The sequence below is a fragment of the Mchenga conophoros genome, linkage group LG6 (genome assembly GCF_057382185.1).
Source record: "Mchenga conophoros isolate Kocher_MC1m ecotype Shallow Benthic linkage group LG6, M_conophoros_male_GT1.1, whole genome shotgun sequence".
Classification (NCBI taxonomy): Eukaryota; Metazoa; Chordata; class Actinopteri; order Cichliformes; family Cichlidae; genus Mchenga; species Mchenga conophoros.
In genome coordinates this window covers 12,026,655-12,044,590 of record NC_140531.1, presented here as the reverse complement: position 1 = coordinate 12,044,590, position 17,936 = coordinate 12,026,655, and the positions used below count along the sequence as shown (strand labels likewise).

General features: G+C 38.9%; 1 protein-coding gene and 1 long non-coding RNA gene across 5 annotated transcripts; one reads left to right on the top strand and one right to left on the bottom strand.

Annotated features, from left to right (window-relative positions):
• Positions 1-1,125: 1,125 nt before the first annotated feature.
• Positions 1,126-4,629, top strand: LOC146572199 (UDP-GalNAc:beta-1,3-N-acetylgalactosaminyltransferase 1-like). Of its 4 annotated transcripts, XR_014892667.1 has the most exons (3): positions 1,126-1,629; positions 1,962-2,043; positions 3,249-4,629. XR_014892667.1 is itself a non-coding variant. In XM_085276207.1 (2 exons), exons 1-2 carry the CDS (start codon positions 1,611-1,613, stop codon positions 3,707-3,709), a joined length of 480 nt encoding a protein of 159 aa, XP_085132333.1. In that variant the 5' UTR covers positions 1,224-1,610; the 3' UTR covers positions 3,710-4,629. The 4 variants fall into 4 exon arrangements, 1 of the variants encoding a protein (XP_085132333.1); XR_014892666.1 differs by having other exon boundaries at positions 1,962-4,629; XR_014892665.1 differs by having other exon boundaries at positions 1,126-2,043.
• Positions 4,630-8,508: 3,879 nt separating this feature from the next.
• On the bottom strand, positions 8,509-17,669 carry LOC146572198 (uncharacterized). Its single transcript, XR_014892907.1, has 2 exons — positions 17,514-17,669; positions 8,509-9,559 (listed from the first exon to the last, which is right to left on the bottom strand). It is a non-coding gene; the product is annotated as an uncharacterized LOC146572198 (long non-coding RNA).
• Positions 17,670-17,936: the final 267 nt, after the last annotated feature.

Below are 17,936 nucleotides of genomic sequence, written 5' to 3'. Positions count from 1 at the left end.
ACTGGTTATTTGCAACATGTAATGCCTCTGATTATTCAAAAAAAAAAAAAAGGCAAAAACTAAGACTAAACACATGCCTATTTACATTTAACAAGATGTAGAATATCAAGTTTTATTCAAGGTCTGAAGTGTTGGGTTTGATGACGCTTGTACATCTTTGCCCACTGTGTAGTCTCATAGCTTTACTGGGCCATGATGGCGATCTTACATTATATAGTTGCAGGCAGATAAAAGAATTGATTTGTTGTTAAAGATAAAGAAAATGTTCTGCATGTAAAGAAAAGCATCTCACTCTCAGTTTGACATTTGTAGACTAATGTGGGCAAAATCTAAATGAAATTTTTTAATGTCATTTTTTTTTTGCCTGTCTTGTCTGGCAGCTTCTTTGATTTTCGTTAACTGGGACTATAAAAACTCTGCCATCCATGGATGTTACTTTGACATGTACCACCTACCTAAGCATTGTTGCAGACTATTTACACTCTTTAATGCAAAAAGTATTCTGTGATGACCGTGACCTCTTTCAGCAGGATAATGCCAAAAAGGAAAAACGGTATGGTTTGAAGGGAAAAACAAGTTGGAGGTGTTAACTTTGCTTTAATCAAACGCACGACTGTGAATTTGGCCAGTGAGTTTTCCTGTTTTATGTATGTGGGTTTTTTTTGTTTTCTTGTTTGTTTGTTTTTGTTTGTTTTTAAAAAAAAAACAAACAATTGCGCGGATGTCATTTGCTTCCAACGTCAGAAACGGTTATTAGTTTTACACTGACGTTTCCTTGTAGCTCAGAAAACCAGTATTTCAACTACCTGTCAGGTGGGCCACTTACTGCCCACGTCACCCCTACTTGCGACCCGTATATCGACGTGAAGAAATATAATACAATTTGGCACTTGAAGCTACTTTTCTTTTGTTTCTGGGTGTTGAGTGCGATGTCAAAATAAGTTCTTTAAAAAGCAAAAAAAGTATTTAGTATGAAGGCAATATGAGCAGAGAGTACAGACATGTTGAGCGGTTCGCTGTGTTAGTTCAGTGAGAGTTATTTGTAAATAAAGCAATTTTTACTGGCAGTAAAATACGTATGTGTACACTTATATCTTCATTTTTTATTTTTAATACGAACAAAATTATAGCAGAGGTGCTGCCACGTGTCTGGCCAGAACGAGAGCACTAATTTGTTTACTTGGTAGTTCAAAGAAACGCTTCAGTTAGTTAAGAGTGAGAAAAAAAATCTTGCTTTCACGTTTCTAGTTTTGCCTTGTTATACAATATTTGAAAATATTTGTGGGGTTTTTTTTTTTTTGTTGCTGTTTGTTGTACTAGTGCCAGCAGTAGCACAGAGCTCATTAAAGTTTGAGAATTCCAGAGTAAGTAAGGAAGTGACATGACTGGGCGGTGCTCAGACTCAGGGCGTGGAGTTTACCTGTTTGATCTCCCTGTGGTTACACGTTGTAGGAAGTTTATCTAAATTCAAATGAAAAGAGAAATAGAAGAGCGCTTTTCACAAACAAGCGGATGGAAATCAAGGAACAACACAACCTACGTCAGTTTGTATTCCCGTGCTGAATAAACTCTCCATGCACGCTTTACTTTGTGCTCCGATTTAATGCCGAATGCAGGGGACAAAAACAGGTGAGCGCTGATCGCTGTGACAAAGCATAACCGGATTCTGGAATAAAGAAAAGCTCTTCTCTTTAAGACATAGTCCACTGACATGCTCCGAGGAAGCTCACAAAAAGCGGAAATAGTTGCTAAAAACGTACATTTATGGTGTTTATAATTTTTCTTTAATTTTCTTTATTTTATTTTTCCGTTCGGTCGGTGAACAGACAGGATGGCTTCACAAAGAGTAAAAGCCGTGCAATTATTTTTTATTGTAATTTATTTTTTAAATGTATTTATTTATTTATTTATTTATTTATTTATTTATTTATTTATTTATTTATTTCCGTGCAAATCTAAAGGTCAACTACAGGTCGCTGGACGCAGATGACCCAAAAGCAGGTTAAATGCTGATTGGCTGCTAAGAGGTCCGGTTGTGCCAAGGTAGGTATCCCCGACATAATTTGTTCCCCCTGAGTCGGGAGCACGCGCTGGGCTGTCCAAGTCACAGATATCCCACGTACTTGATTTTTAATTCAAATACGCTTGTTATAAGGACTTTTTACTCCTTTGAAGACGTTAGCTCTTTATACATTAAGATTACAGTGGGATAAAAATAATATCATGCTGATCTTCCCACAATTTGCTTTTCCCGTCCAAATACGGACAAATTGTCCCACATATACTTGATTTTTATTTCACAAACACGTCTTATAATGACTTCTTACTCCTGAGATTTTGGAGGTTGTACCTCTTCATACAGTTAAGTTAGAGGGGGATACAAATAATTATGTGGCAAAATGTCCTCGTGATAGTAAATAATCTCTAACAGGTGAAAATCAATAAATATATCACTTTATATTGTAATTCACAAACTAAACAGTAATGTAATTTTCCACTTTTTCACTAAACTAAAACATCACGACTTCCGCGTCGAGTTAGTTTTAATGGAGGCGGAGTAAACTGGATCCTTGCTCCAGGTGCAGGGGAAACAGGTTCTATCGGGGATGTCTATCTGATCTCTCCGACGTCTATTCCTTATACAGAAAAACAAGCAGAACAGGTGTGCCTATGCGATTGCACAGTTTCTAAGTATTTTTAAGTTCATTAAAGTCCAAGAATTCCCGTAGACTGCTTTCATTGTACACTTGTTTGAGCATAAAACAAGGGAAGTTGCCAGGTTCAGTATGCAAAACATTTCACGGAACTTAAAATTCTGAATCTTTAACAATATACTCTAGATGTTGTTCCTATATTGACTATTAAGATAATTTGGCTTCACAAATGACTGGCAAGATTAGAAAGTTTTCTTTCCTTCTCTTTTTTCAGTGGGTTGTTAAAAAATGCCATTATGTATTGAGCACTTTCTATCTTTCTATCGCCCACAGCAAATGGGCGATAGAAAACCAGTCGGTGCCTACGACATTCCCGATATGCGCTGGCATGATGTCGGGGCAGCATGAGTACGAGTAATTTTTTATTTATTTATTTTGCCCCCACCATGATGCCGCCCCGGGCAACCGCCCGTGTCGCCCGTATCAAAAACCGCTGCTGCCCTCTAGAGTGAGCTGGAGGCCACCACTCAATGAAGTCTGCAGAATACGTGCTGTACAAGTTCTCGTGATAAAATATGTTTCCTTTCTCTGTAGTTTTCATGGACAAGAAGAGGCACCTAAAAGGCATCTTCATTTGCATTGCAGTAGCAGTGATTTTCATCTTTTTCTATCTCAATTCCAACAAAGTGGTTAGGAACATTCCTTATCAACCAGCATCAGCAGAGCCACGTTGGGAGGATCCAGGACCATATCATGTGGCCTACCCACGAAACTACAAATTCATCATGGATGACACGCCTACATGTAGGACCACAACTCCTTTCCTTATTCTGATGGTTCCTGTTGCACCCGGTAATGTGGCAACTCGGGATGCCATCCGGCAGACGTGGGGAAATGAGAAGCTGATTCTGGGTCAGCAGGTAGAGACTGTCTTCATAGTGGGCCTCCCTGGTGGAAGTGATGCTAAACATCAGCAAGAGAAGCTTCAGCAGGAGAATCTCCTACTGACCCTCCAGAAGAAACAATGTTTCTTGTCAATCCCAGCCATTCTCTGAGCAGCTGCAGTCTTTCAAAGCTGATCGCTTCGACAACAACAAGCATCTTGCAAATGAATGGCTACTGGGAGAGGATCAAACGGGGAGTTCAGTGCTGAAGGTTTTCCAAAAAAGGTATTGTTTATAGGATTTTGGATCAATGGAGTGGGAACCTGAATCTGGCCAATGGTTAAAACAAAAATAAAATATTGCATATTTATTATGTGGCAAAATGGAGACACCTTTGTTACGGTACATCTTGCAAAATCTGATCATTAGGCCAAGTTAATATAATTTTCTTTCCTTTGAAAAAGGTCAATATATTTAACTGAAGCACAGAGGTTGTGAGAGGCTTTTTGTCAGGGGTTAGTATTAAGAGTACATTTATATATTTACATGTTAGATCTTTGTGGTGATATTGGATTTTCAAATGATAAAATGATATTGTAATCACTTTTTATTGAAGTCAGCCAGGCCTCCTTTATCCTCAGCTCAAGTGTGAGATGTTTAAGTTACTTTTATATCCTCTTGTATTTAACTTTAGCTCTTTTGTCTTTCTGTACTTTTTACTCTCTGTGTTTGTCTTTTATATTTGGTGTTATGGTATGGATAACACCAAAGGATATACATATAAATAAAGGATATATAGGATTTAGGATATAAATGCTGTGGTGTTTTTCCTAGTTCATGTAACATACTTGTTTCTATGTCAAGTTAAACTGATGTTATCTAAACTATGTTGCATGTATGATCTTGATGCAATGCGATATAGGAAAAGTACCACGAGTTTAAACAAACTGGCCAGTACTGGGAATACAGTTGTAGTTTCTCATACTTCCACAAGATGGCAGACTTTGATTCGATAAAATTTAAGCCACAACACTCCTAACCACTTTAAACAACAACAACAACAATTTTTATTAATCTGCTGCATATTTATCAACCCCACTCATTTAAAAGTTTGATGTAAATTTCTTCAAAACACAATTAAAATATTTACATTAAATAAAAATCATTTTATGTCTGTTTAAGTCCAATTGAAGTTTTTCATTTTTAACCAAAAATCCAGCATCAAAGAAATGTACTATGTGGTGTTTGTTTTCCAAATGAATGGAAATTTTGAATTTTTAAGGTAAAATATATAATTGTTAAACTACTTTTAATTACATTTACCTAACATTATCTGGCCATATATTTGAGAACAGTGACATTCGTCTAAAACGAGACAATTTTAAAATACAACTTTTTAGCATTTAACAGACATCTAAAGAAAGGTTTAGCTCACACAGAAGGATTTAGGAATGCTGACTTGAACGCATCAGGAAGCTCGGGAGGAATGCCAGGAACCTCTTCCTCATCATTGTGTCAAGAGGAGCAACGATGCTGAGGTGAAAGGCAAGTCTGCCATTTATCCTGTCAGCCAGTGAGTTCGCTCATAAACTTCCAAAAAAACTTCCAGAACATGTTGATGAACATAACGAAGCACCAAAAACTCTGACCCATCAAGGTCAGAGTTTTAGGCAAGCACTCATGGGTACTGTGTATTAAGAACTGAATCTTTTTTGGCTCCAGTAGAAATCAACAGTGAGTACTGAAATCTTTGGTAGGTTCCAAACCTAAAAGGAGAGACGTGCATTTGATTGTCTGACACTTTTAAATATCACTTATGTGCAGTTTCATGCTTAGAATAAAGAAGTATTTCTTTCACACAGTCTGCACAACTGAGTGCTGTATTGTGCCTACAGCAGGAGCGTTAATGCTATTTGGGGAATGATGGTTTGACATCATGGATTTTCTTAAAATTTAAAGATGCTTAAAGAATATGAAAAGCATGCATGAAAGAATTACAGTCATTGTTGGCAATTTTAAAAGCAATTTTCATATTGATAAAAAGGGGGGGGAAACCGGCGAGTAACATGCTCAGAACTAATGGTCATACAATGGTTTGTCTCTGTTCCACGAGGGTAATGTGATAGGTTTGTGTTTTCATTTATCTCCAGCTCTCTGATCCATTAACTTTCTGTCAAGGCCCTGTTCTAGCTCCCGCTGACTGCAGCCTTAACCAAGAAAACAGCTAAAAATTTAAATAGCGACAATTTGTTTGTCATACTCTCTCTCCCTTCAGTATTTTATGCCTTTGGTGACACAATGAAGTGGGCACACACTGTTCCTCACAGATTTATTGATTACTTAGCACAATTACCCACCAATTTTGACTCCCAGTACCTTAAACTCTCGTTGAGGTTTTGAAGTACCAGGCTGTGGGAGCTGTTGGAGTTGATCGCACTACATGTGTTAGTGATGTCTGGCTCCAACTGATCCACACAGGGGGCCACCTGTGAGTCCTGTAAGACCAGGACCAGTAATCCCACTAGTCAAACAAACTTTAAATTTGAAGGTCACACACACATGGGTGTGCTAGTGTGAGTGTACCATACGTTTGTTGGTTTAGCACTGCTGTGCTTTTTGTCACTTTAAATGTTAAATGTTGCAACCATTTTTTTCTTCCTCCTTTTCAGACTACTTCCTGTCTCTGCCCACTAGACAGATTGTTTGAGCATGTGTCTGCGGTGTGTGCATTACTAGGCCATATATTGTGTTCCTGTTTCAGGTATAAACACAAACCCTCACAGAGACTATACAGACTTTTCAATTTGTACACTCACAACACAGGAAATTGCTCATCTTCTTCCTTCCTTTGATGCTATCAAAAAGGATTGAGTTGATGGAGCTCAGAATGATTTATTGTGTGCAGTCTTTCTCCTTCTCTCTCTGTAGCTTTGAGGAGAATTGGATATCATTTATGTTCCTAAGAAACCAAAGCCTTTCTCAGTAGTTTGGTGCGGGGTAATAGAAAGTGTGTTTTGAATTTACTGAAGCTGAGAAGAAGTTAAGCATACACAGATAAAAATAGACATACCAAATACCAATGAATGACACAATTGCTGTTTTTTCAAAGCATAAAAAGGTGACTTGCTTCACAGATAAAGGGAAACAGAGGGATTAGGATGATTTTGCTCCAGGCTAACGTGCAAACCCAATTTAAACTTCATGTCCATTTAAATCACAATGACAAGGCAAAATTGGACACTCTGAAAATATATTTTTACAATTGCTTCAATGACTTTGAAAGTACAAAATACATAAAATACTGTCCAACTGAGCTCCTCGCAGACCAGGTGTCCTTCAGACTAGCCTCCTATTCCCCCTGCAGATCGGCTGTCTGCTCTGTCACCCTGAGAAGAAAGACTGCACTGCAGGGTCATAAACTTGAGCTGGTCCTGTTTTGGCCGTAGACACACACACACACACACACACACACCAAAAACATCCATCAGTGCATGTATCTTTAAAGCAGGTACAGTGGTTTAAGTTGCACTGATGTGCAGAATATTATGGTTTTTTTATGGGAAGTAAACCACTGAACAGATAACTATATTGAAGAGTTTTAATTGCATATGTTAAAACAGCTCTGTGCTACATGAACATGCTCCTCTACATGAAAACCACAGTGACAGAGTTAAGCCAAGCTAGTAGTATAATGAATCCAATGACAATACGAAAAGAGCTCATTTTTTTTACCTGTACAGCCCTCAAATATTGACACACTTATTTGAAAAAAATCTGGAGACAAGCTGACAGTAGAGTGAATACTCACAAACAATGTCTTGAATAATCAGGCCCCATCTTATCTTAAAGACCTCATAGAGCAATATCACCCCAGCAGAGCATTTGGCTCTCAGACTGCTAGTTTGCAATTTTGGGAGGCAGAACCTTCAGCTTTCAAACCTCTCTTCTGTGGAACCAGCTCCCAGTTTTGATTGGATAGTTTCTATACTTTTGATATTAGGCTTTAAACTAAATAAACTTAAAACACCAGTCATTAAATGCATTTAATCATTAGTTATTAATAATCGTTGGATCTCTTCCACAGTGACCTGGCAGCCTCCTGGCCCTCCCCCAGCCTGGTTCTGCCAGAGGGTTCTTCCTGTTAAAAGAGAGTTTTTCCTTTTCACTGTCACTAAGTGGTTGTTCATAACTGAAGAAACTGAATTTTTTAAAATAAAATACTTGTTTTTGCAACAAGAAAACAGAAAACAAAGGCTATACGAGGCTTTTGGACAAACAACCAAGTAGTTTAAGGACAAAAGGCGGCTCTTTTGTTCTTTCTGTGCCTGGCTCTTTCTCTCACTCACACAAACACCATGGACAAACCATTAATGTGAAAGTAAGCCAGACTCTGTGGTGATTTAGGAGTAGCAGACAGTGTGAGGGTAAAGGCCAAGCTCTGGGTCTCATTCAATCTCTCTCCATTCACCAGCCCATAAATAATAACACAGGCACAAACTGACACAAGTAAGAGTTTGAGATGAAGGACATAGGGGGAAAAAACAGAGAGGACGTGGTGTCTTTTGATGACTAAGAGAAAGAAGAACAGCAGCAAAGAGCAAGAAGACAGGTGTGGGAACAGAAAGAAAATCAGATGTCCTGCTGCTTCCAGCTCAGTGTCAAAGAGCGATGAGGGACTTGAAGCAGTCATACAGAACAAAGTTGTTTGGAAAAATCACAGAAGAATGTAGTTACCTCCACCAAAGACTTTGCAGCTGTGATTATGAGCCTCTGACTGATTATAAATTTATTGTTATTTAAAAAACAACAACAAAAAAGAAACTTCTAAAATGGAAAAAAAAAATCAAAAGTAAAACAACAAACAAAAAAACATTTAAATTTACAAATTACAAATTACTTTCATCATAGACATATTAAATGTTGGAGCACTGTAAAGCATTTTAATTTACAAACAGTCAATTTACACTATCGCATTTTTCACATTGTTTATTTCACAATAATAATAACGATAATGACAATCAATTAAAAAATCAAATTCAGGGCTTGAGCAAACCATTTGAATTAAAATATACACTCACTAACCAATTCATTAGGTACACCTTGGTAGTACGGGGTTGGTCCCTTTTTCATCTTCAGAATTACCTTAATGTTTCATGACACAGATTCAACAACATTCCTCAGAGATTTTGTTGTTTGTCGTTACACTGTGGTCATAAAGGGATGGATACAGTCAGCAACAGAGCTTAGGTAGCCCGTGGTGCTTAAATGATGTACAATTAGTACCCAAAGCGTGCTGAAAAAATCATCCCTGATATCATTACCCCACCAGCAGCCTGAAACACTGATACAATGAAGAATGGATCCCTGATTTCATGTTGTTTATGCCAAATTATGAGCCTACCATTGAAAATTTTAGCTTGAATTGACACTTTCAGACAAGATTGGTTTTCCAATCTTTTATGGTCCAAATTTGGCCTCAGTTTCGACATGGCACAACGTGTGCTCCTCTGCTTCCTTAGCCCATCTGCTTCAATGATCCATGGCAATTCAGAGATGCTCTTCTCCATACCTCAGTTGTAATGAATGGGGAAAATCCCAGTAAATCAGCAGTCCCTGAAATACCCCACCTGGCACCAACAACCATGCCGGGTTCAGAGTCACTTGAATCAATTTTCTTTCATCTTTTGAGCTTTGGCAGGTCATGTCGACCACTTCTGCATGTTTAAAAACAATGAGTAATAATTTTTCATAATTATTATTTCTTTTAAAAAAAGAGGATGTTTCAGTGGCAAGGAGTATAATAGGAGAAAATCAAAGAGCGTCCTTGTTTCCCTGAGCAGAATTGCCAGATGCTCTGTGTACACTGCCTTTTCTCATTTCTTTACATTTAGTCAAGTTCCTCTTGACCACAAGGACCCCTGCCACTCAGGTTCTCACGATCCCTGTCAAGGAGTCACTCTGCAGGCTGTGAGAAGCACTGGTAGCCCCTGCTGCTGGAGGCCTCCCGCTGTGGTCAGTTCCCTAAAAACACACATGCAGACACAGACAAAAACACACACAAACATGTCACAGGCCCATGTATGTTGTATATACACAGAATTAAACAAGCGTACATAATAGTATACAGTCTCTTACTCCCGATTCTTCTCCAGCATCCTCTCTCCTCTTTCTCTCATAACAAACACAGCTGTTCAGACTGCCCTGCTACAGGAAAAAAGAAGCTCCAGCATAAGATCTATGCATGTTCTTGATTTATTACATATCTCTTATATAATCACAATTTGTGCTATTTTATTGATGGTTGAAAGACCTGAAAATTGGAATAATTTGTTCTTAACACACATACTTCTTGTAAACATAATTGTAAAAATAATGGTGATACCGTAGTTCTTGTAGCCACAGTAATGATAAAGTGAGACTGTCCCTATCAGGGAAAGTGTTTGGTTTTGTTTTGGTTATAATGAAGGTAGATTAACGCCTGTGTGTCATGGGAAATGCTTTCCATACCACTTGTGCTTTGACACTGTAAAATCTGACAAGTTGCCAGTACTTAAAAAGATTATGCAGACTCACTGCATTAGAAAACTTACAGTTTATTTAAGATATTTAAGTTAGGGCAACTTGTTCAAAATGAGTACTTAGAATAACTTCTTTTTACCGAGTGAGCAATACTAAATGAATTACTTCAGTTGACATATATGTTATATGTCAAGTTCTTTCAAGTACCATGCACTCACAATGAACATGTGCATTTTAGTCACTATGTCTCACTCTTTCCATATGCAGTCACTATATATAATGCATTTATGCATACATTACATATGAAATTCACAGATAACAGTGTATTTTTAACCAAACAACTTATCAAGATCTAAACATACCTTTAACTTGCTATTTCCTGGTCATGCCAGTACTCCTGGCTAAAGATGGGCAGATTGATCCAAATTTTGTTTGTATATGATATGATAGGACCGATACTTTGTTTTGGTCCTCTAAGATCAGTATGTAGATCTCTGAATTTTGTTAAATTATTATTATTATTATTATTATTATTATTATTATTATTATTATTATTATTATTATTATTATAAATATACTTTAACCTCATAAGACCTGAACTCTTTCATGGCATGAATTTTTAATTTCTCTTTGCTATTTGGGCTGATTGGGACCTGATGAATGTAAAAACAAAGAATCGTGGGATGCATTTTTTTTTAACCTGATTTTAGTTTCTGAGAAAAATGAGATCCACATTTGAGGACATTCGCTTTAAATTTCGATAGAACAGTGGCAGTATGATGTCTTCGTAAGTGCATATCAGGTCCTTGAAGAGCAAAATATTTTGGTCTAGACATCAGAAAATGTGATGTCCACATATGTGGACACCAGGTCCTAGGAGGTTAAATATGTCTTGATGCATGCTCAATCATCCAGCTAACGAAATCCCAAAAAGTTGATTCTGTTCTGTTCATCTGAAAATGTCACGTCTCGATCAACCAAATCAATGTTTTGGGTACCTCAAATATAAATAATAATAAAAAAAGCCTTTCTGTGTTCACTTTCATGTCTATGATTTTTATAGCCTATATAATATTTAAACAGCAGGAGCTGATCCAAAGTGCTTTAGAGACAGAAACATTTACAAGTCCTCTATAAAAAAAACCTCAATGTCAAAATAGATGTTTTGTTCTGTTCACCAGTTATCGTGAAAAGTAAAAATCACAATCATTTAGTGGTTTAACTAGTGACTAACCCATTTGGGAATTTGCAAAATGATGATTCATCTCACAAACCATGACACGCTGCTCTCCCCTACATAAGCTGCATTTAAGTCAAAAGTATCAGTATTGAGAATATTGTCAATACTGGCCCTGTACACTATCACATACAGTACAGTAGCAGTACTGGTGATGATTTTGCTGAAATTGACACACTTTGGAAAGCACTCCAGCAGGCTGGACCGGGCCTAATCTTTGACATTCCTGGATTATGATTTACAAAGGACAAATCTGGAAAATAAAAATAGGTCCATAAATATCTGGACAGAGAGAACATTTTTTTTCAAATTTTGGTTCTTTGCATTACCACAATGCATTCTAAATAAGACAACTCATTTCAGTTATTTAATTGGACAAATTTAATGACTGAATCTTCTATCTCTGGGCATGAGGTCACTGAGGCAGCTAAAGAACTCCTTGGTGGCAGAGCCCCTGGGGTAGATGAGGTTCACCCTGAGTTCCTGAAGGCTCTGGATGTTGTAGGGCTGTATTAGTTGACACGTTTCTACAATGTTGCGTGGAGATCCGGGATGGTACCTCTGGATTGGCAGACTGCGGTGGTAGTTCCCACTTTTAAGCAAGGGGACTAGAGCATGTGTTCCAACTATAGGGGGATCACACTGCTCAGCCTCCCTGTGAAAGTCTATGCAAGGGTGCTGGAAAGGAGAGTCTGTCCATTAGTCAAATCTCAGATGCAGGAGCAACAGAGCAGTTTTCATCCTGGTTGTGGGACACTGGACCAGCTCTTTATCCTCTCAAGGATTCTTGAGGGTGCATGGGAGTTTGCCCAACCAGTCTATATGTGCTTTGTGGTATTGGAGAAGGCATTCAACCATGTCCGTCAGAGTGTCCTGTGGAAGGTGCTTAGGGACTATGGGGTATTTGGCCCATTGCTACGAGCCATACAATCCTTATACAACCATTGCATGAACTTGGTCTGCATAGCTGGCAATAAGTTGGACTAGTGGGTGATGGGCTCCGCCAGGGCTGCCCTTTGTCACAGATTCTGTTCGTAATTTTTATAGACAAAATTTCTAGGTGTAGCCAAGTGGCAGAAGGCTTTCACTTCGGTGGTCTCAGAATCTCATCTCTGCTCTTTGCAGATGATGTGGTTCTGTTGGCTTTATCGGGTGATGACCCCCAGCTCACACTGGAATGGTTTGCAGCCAAGTGTGAAGCGGTGGGAATGAGATTCAGCACCTCCAAATCTGGCCATGGTCCCCAGCCAGAAAAGGGTGCAGTGTGCACTCCTGGTCAAAGACGAGTTCCTGCCCCAGGTGGAGGAGTATAAGTATCTCGGGGTCTTGGTTACGAGTGATGGGAGAAAGGAGCGGGAGATTGACAGACAGATGTTTTGGGTCATTGTCCATTTGTATTATGAAACGCCACCCAATCAATTTGACTGCATTTAGCTGGATTTAAGCAGACAGTATGTCTCTGAACACCTCAGAATTAATTCTGCTGCTTCTGTCCTGTGTCACATTATCAATAAAAACTAGTATCCCAGTTCTACTAGCAGCCATGCAGGCCCACGCCATTAGACTGCCTCCGCAGTGTTTTACAGATGATGGGGTATACTTTGGATCATGAGCTGTTCCACCCCTTCTCCATACTTTCTTCATACTGTCATTCTGTTAGAGGTTGTCTTGGTTTTTCCAGAGCTTTGCTGGATTTCTAGATGTTGTTTAGAAAAGTACAATTGAGCCTTGAGGCTCTCTTTATTTCTCTTTATTGTATACTTGGATATCATTATGTCTACTTCCTGGAGAGTGTTGTTAACTTGGCTGTTGCAAAGGGGTTTCTCATTACCATGTAAATGATTGTGCAATCATTCCCCACTGTTGTCTTCCATGGACATTCAGATCTTTTTGTGTTGCTGAGTTTACCAGTGCTTTCCTTCTTTCTCAGGATGTACCAAACTGTAGATTTTGTCACTTCTAATATTGTAGCAATTTCTCTGATGTTTTCACAGCTTAAGGATGGCTTGTTTCACCTGCATAGGAGCACCTTTGGCCACATATCGTCACAGCAAAATCCTCCAAATGCAAGCATCACACCTCAAATCAGCTCTAGGCCTTTTATCTGCTTAACTGATAATGACATAACAAAATTGCCCATAAAATAGCATTTGAGTCAACTGTCCATTGCTTTTGGTCACTTTACAAAGAGGCTGGCACATGTTAAGGAGTTGAATTTCCTAAACCCTTCATCCAATTTGAATGTGGATACTCTCAAATGAAAGCTGAGAGTCTACACATGGTGTCCATGTAAATTATATAACTATTCCAATATAATTGGAATATGTTTCAGTAAACAGGTAAAAAACAAAACTTGTGTCAGTGTCGATATATATGAACCTAACTGTATAAGTGAAGAAGCATAACAGACTACTTTTGGAAAACGTATTTTTGCTCTCTCCCTGAACTGCCATTGATTTACAGGATAATCCAGGCTTGCATTGCGGTTAGGCTGGCTCGGTGGGCTCCTTTTGTATTTTACTTTCAGCCACGCTTGAAAACAAACATTTAAATTGATTCACATTAAGATAATACCTTTTAAAATAAATGTTCAGCTGCACTGACGGGAAATCAAAGAGAATCAATGCTAATGAGCACTTCTGATAAACCAAGCTGTGGGAGTTTTGTGTAATTTGTCATTGATCTTTAATCATAATGTGGTGCATTGTTCTACTGTTGCTAATTATATGTTTTGTAAGAAACCTGTTACCACAGAAAGCCTGAATGGAATTCACCCCCAGCTGTAGCCACAAAGACTTGCACCACCGGCTTCTGTTTGCTGTGTGTTGACTGGAACTGCTGTAAACCCTTTAATATTGACATTTGTCAGGCCTCCACTCATCATCGTTGTAATGGTATAACTGTAAAGTAAGCAAATTGGGTTTTTGGCCAACATCGCCAAACAAATTTTTTTCACATGTTTTTGTTTCATGAGTGTTTCTGAGATTCTTTTTTCTTTTTTTTAACCTCTTTCTTGTTTGCTGGCGTCCATCCTCACAGGACGTCTCACCACAGCCCATTTGCAGCACTGATGACTTCGAGCACAAACTGCAGTGAGAAACGTCATTAACATCTGTTTGTGGTCCACACAGAGAGGTTTAAGGCCATGTGAAAACAAAACAACAACACTGACGAGGCCAACAACTGCAGAGTCTGGGGCAGGGACCGAGTGTGGTTTCCCATGACTGTGTCATCCCAGCTTCCCTCCCCTGTCCACCCTCCCTCGGCCTTGTTGTTTTTCTTGCTCTCTTCTTCCCACTCACTCTCCGCCATTAAATCTCGCCTAGTCTTCCTCTCTACGCTCTTCTCTCTTCTCTTTTACTATACCCTCCCAGTTCCTGTCAGATCATTTTTCTTTCCTGTTGTGCTGACATCTCACTGTCACCTCCTCTGCCTCTTCTTTCCTTCTTGTCCTCCCTGTTCTCCCCTCGACCAGCTCCAGCACTCATTTCATTAAGATATTGAGACATTCATCACATTGGATTATATTTATAACCACACTGAAACTAAACTGAGTCAATTCTATAATTGGGCCTACTGATTCCAAGGCTTCACATTTTCTTCCAATTATTTCAATCTTTTCCTTTTTGTGGCTCAACATATTACACATTTTCAAAGATTCTATCATGCTAAGAACAGGATCTGCCAAATCTCCTCATTGAATTGCAAATTTTAGTCTCTTGCAGAGCTGCTCTTAACGCGTGCATCATATTTGATATATAGTTTTTGTGAGTTTTTCAGACTTCTACTTCATTGGTGTGAACACCCCCCTCCAAAAAACCTAAAATAAATTGCATTAAACACATAAATTTTTAAGTAATAAAGTGGGGGAAAAGCAAGCAAGAAGGTCCTGAGTTTGAATCCATCATCTGCTCGGAGCCGTTCTTTGTGCAGTGTACATGTTCTCTGCATGTCTGTGTGGGTTCTCTAGTGGTACTGGTGACTTCCACTGATTTGCACATAATATGTAAGTGAAATTGAACAATCTAAACATAACTACATTACTCTTTCATATTAAAACTGTTCTGTTCAGAATGTGAATGCTTTTCAATTTTCTCTGTTTCTGTGCAAATTTGAAAAAAAAGAAAGAGATTTCTCAGAATCCCACAGAATCAGAATAATTGATGCTCATGAAGCTGAAAAAGGTAAAATAACTATTTTCTACAGTTTCAATTTAACTGATCTGTGATTGAACACATAGCATGGATTCTTTATTGTGCCATCATGTTTTTAAAGAAAATGTCAGGATGTTTTTCTGCAATATGAATATCAAGATAAAGTTATTCAATAAATGATGGAATTGCTAAACTAAAACACAAACACTCACAACTATATTTTAAGCATTGATATTAATTTGATTTTATTCAGTTTAATTTTATTTATATGTAGCAACCAAGGTGCTTTATATTGTAAGACCATACAGTATTAAGAAGAAAACTCCAACAGTCAGACAAACCCCATTGAGCAAGCACTTGGCGACAGTGGGAACGAAAAACTTACTTTTAACAGGAAGGAACCTCTGGTAGAACCAGAAAAAATAAACCTGGTTAGCTTTTTCAGTGCTCTGTGCGTGGGTGATCTTTCTGTTAGTCTGTGACATACAGACAGATATGACTGACAAGTTTTGGGGATAGTCCAATAATAGTGAAAAACAATTACCTGATTTGAATTTGGCTATATCTCCATTCGAAGGCATCTTCTTGGCCATATCCAGACAGCTTCTAGTGCAGCTACTATTTTTAGATCACTCACTAGACGTCCCATTCTGACCACTTGTGCTGTGCACTTGGCAGTTTCATCATGGACCTCAATCCTGGACAGAGAGCAACCCCATGTTTGTGCTAAAGGTTATCACAGCTCAATGATCAGGGCAAGGGGAGAGACCAAAACCATGCTTGTCTTTTTTTCTCTCCCTAAATTCATTTGGTTGTGCACCATGACTTGGCACCCAAAGGCAAAACCTTCCATGCTGATTTCTATTATAAAATCCTGAGGCTCATGGAGAGAACACTGAGCAAACACCGACAAATTGAAAAGCCAGGAGCTTTTTGGCCACACCAGTCTTACCAACTGCCTCCCTTCCTTACCAGGTATGTCTCCCTGCTTTCCTGCCCACGTTCCAAAAGTCAAACTGAAAGTTTGACATGTTGAACACTGCACACATTGTCTGAGACACAAGTGCAAGGGGACAGAGTGGGACTTTCACTGAGACATCTAAGAGAAGCTGGAGAAGATATTCTTGAACTGGATATCAGACAAATATATTTTCATTTGCATAGACCCCTTCCCTTTTTTTTTTATCAAATAAACTACTGCATATTCACTACCTTCTCTCATATGCATATTTTTTATTTGCTGTTAATTTCCTTGCAGTGATATTTCCTTACAACATACGTAGTGTCCTACATACATACATGTATACATATATTTGATATATATATATGTTGCCCCTCCCATACTGTAACCCCCCCCGCCCGCGCCACATGCGCGCACACACACACACACACACACACGCACAGCCAATGAGTGTGTGTGTGTGTGTGTGGGGTGGGACTGTGATAGGGCGCAGGTGGCAACCTAATCATCACTGCAAAGTGCTATTAATATACCAGAGTGAGAGGAGCACACTCTGACACAGGAAATATGAAACACAGATATACAGAAAGACAAGGAAAGAAGAAGAATCATATGGAAGCGCTTGTTCTGCATTAAGAGAACAAAAAAAACCCCCAAACAAGCACACACAAAAAAATCAAAAAGACGTTGTCACAACTTAAGAGAAAGAGAGAATAAGAAAAGTAGCATGGACACTGTTCTCATTTTCCTTCAGTGTTCCTGGCTCCAGACCAAACGCAGTCTGCCTGCCTCCCGTGGGGAGAGTAACTCCAGGCCTGAATTCCATTGTGTTATTTCATGTTTTCCTCTCTGCCACAACAATCTCTGCCCGAAGAACTTGTAAAACACACTGCACAGGCAGCTATGTGCACAATAGAAGCACATGCACCCTGGCTGGCACGTATACACATAAAAACACAAAAGCACAGTGGCTGATACACAGAATGCAAGCACAAGCAACGTAACACTCCCTCTGCTTTAGCTACTTTCCTGTCTTATTTACATTTCCTAAAGCTTCAAATTAGGACTTTGGGAGAGACTGAAACAGAGAAGCTGAAGTCTTACTTAGACAGAAGTCATTTCCGCTGTGCTGGGGAGGTCTTTGGAGGGTCAAGCCTTCCACAGCCTCGGCTGTGTGAATCACATAAACACTGAGTGAAACACTCCCGCTTTGTACCCGACTGCAGTCCTCCTACTCTGCTCACACAGCAAGAGCCACACTTAGCCTGTTACGGCACACACCACTTTGTGCTGTGGTATTAAGAGTGTTTCTGGAAGGGAGTGCTGTTGCATGTCTTCAGTGTCCATTCATGGTCTGACGGTGTTCAAAAATTTACTTCTTATACATACATACATACATACATACATGCATATATCTATCTATCTATCGATAGATAGATCGATAGATAGATCGATAGATAGATAGATAGACGCTCTACCAAAACAACAAAAGACATGATAGAATGATTTTCACAGGCTCAGTAATGT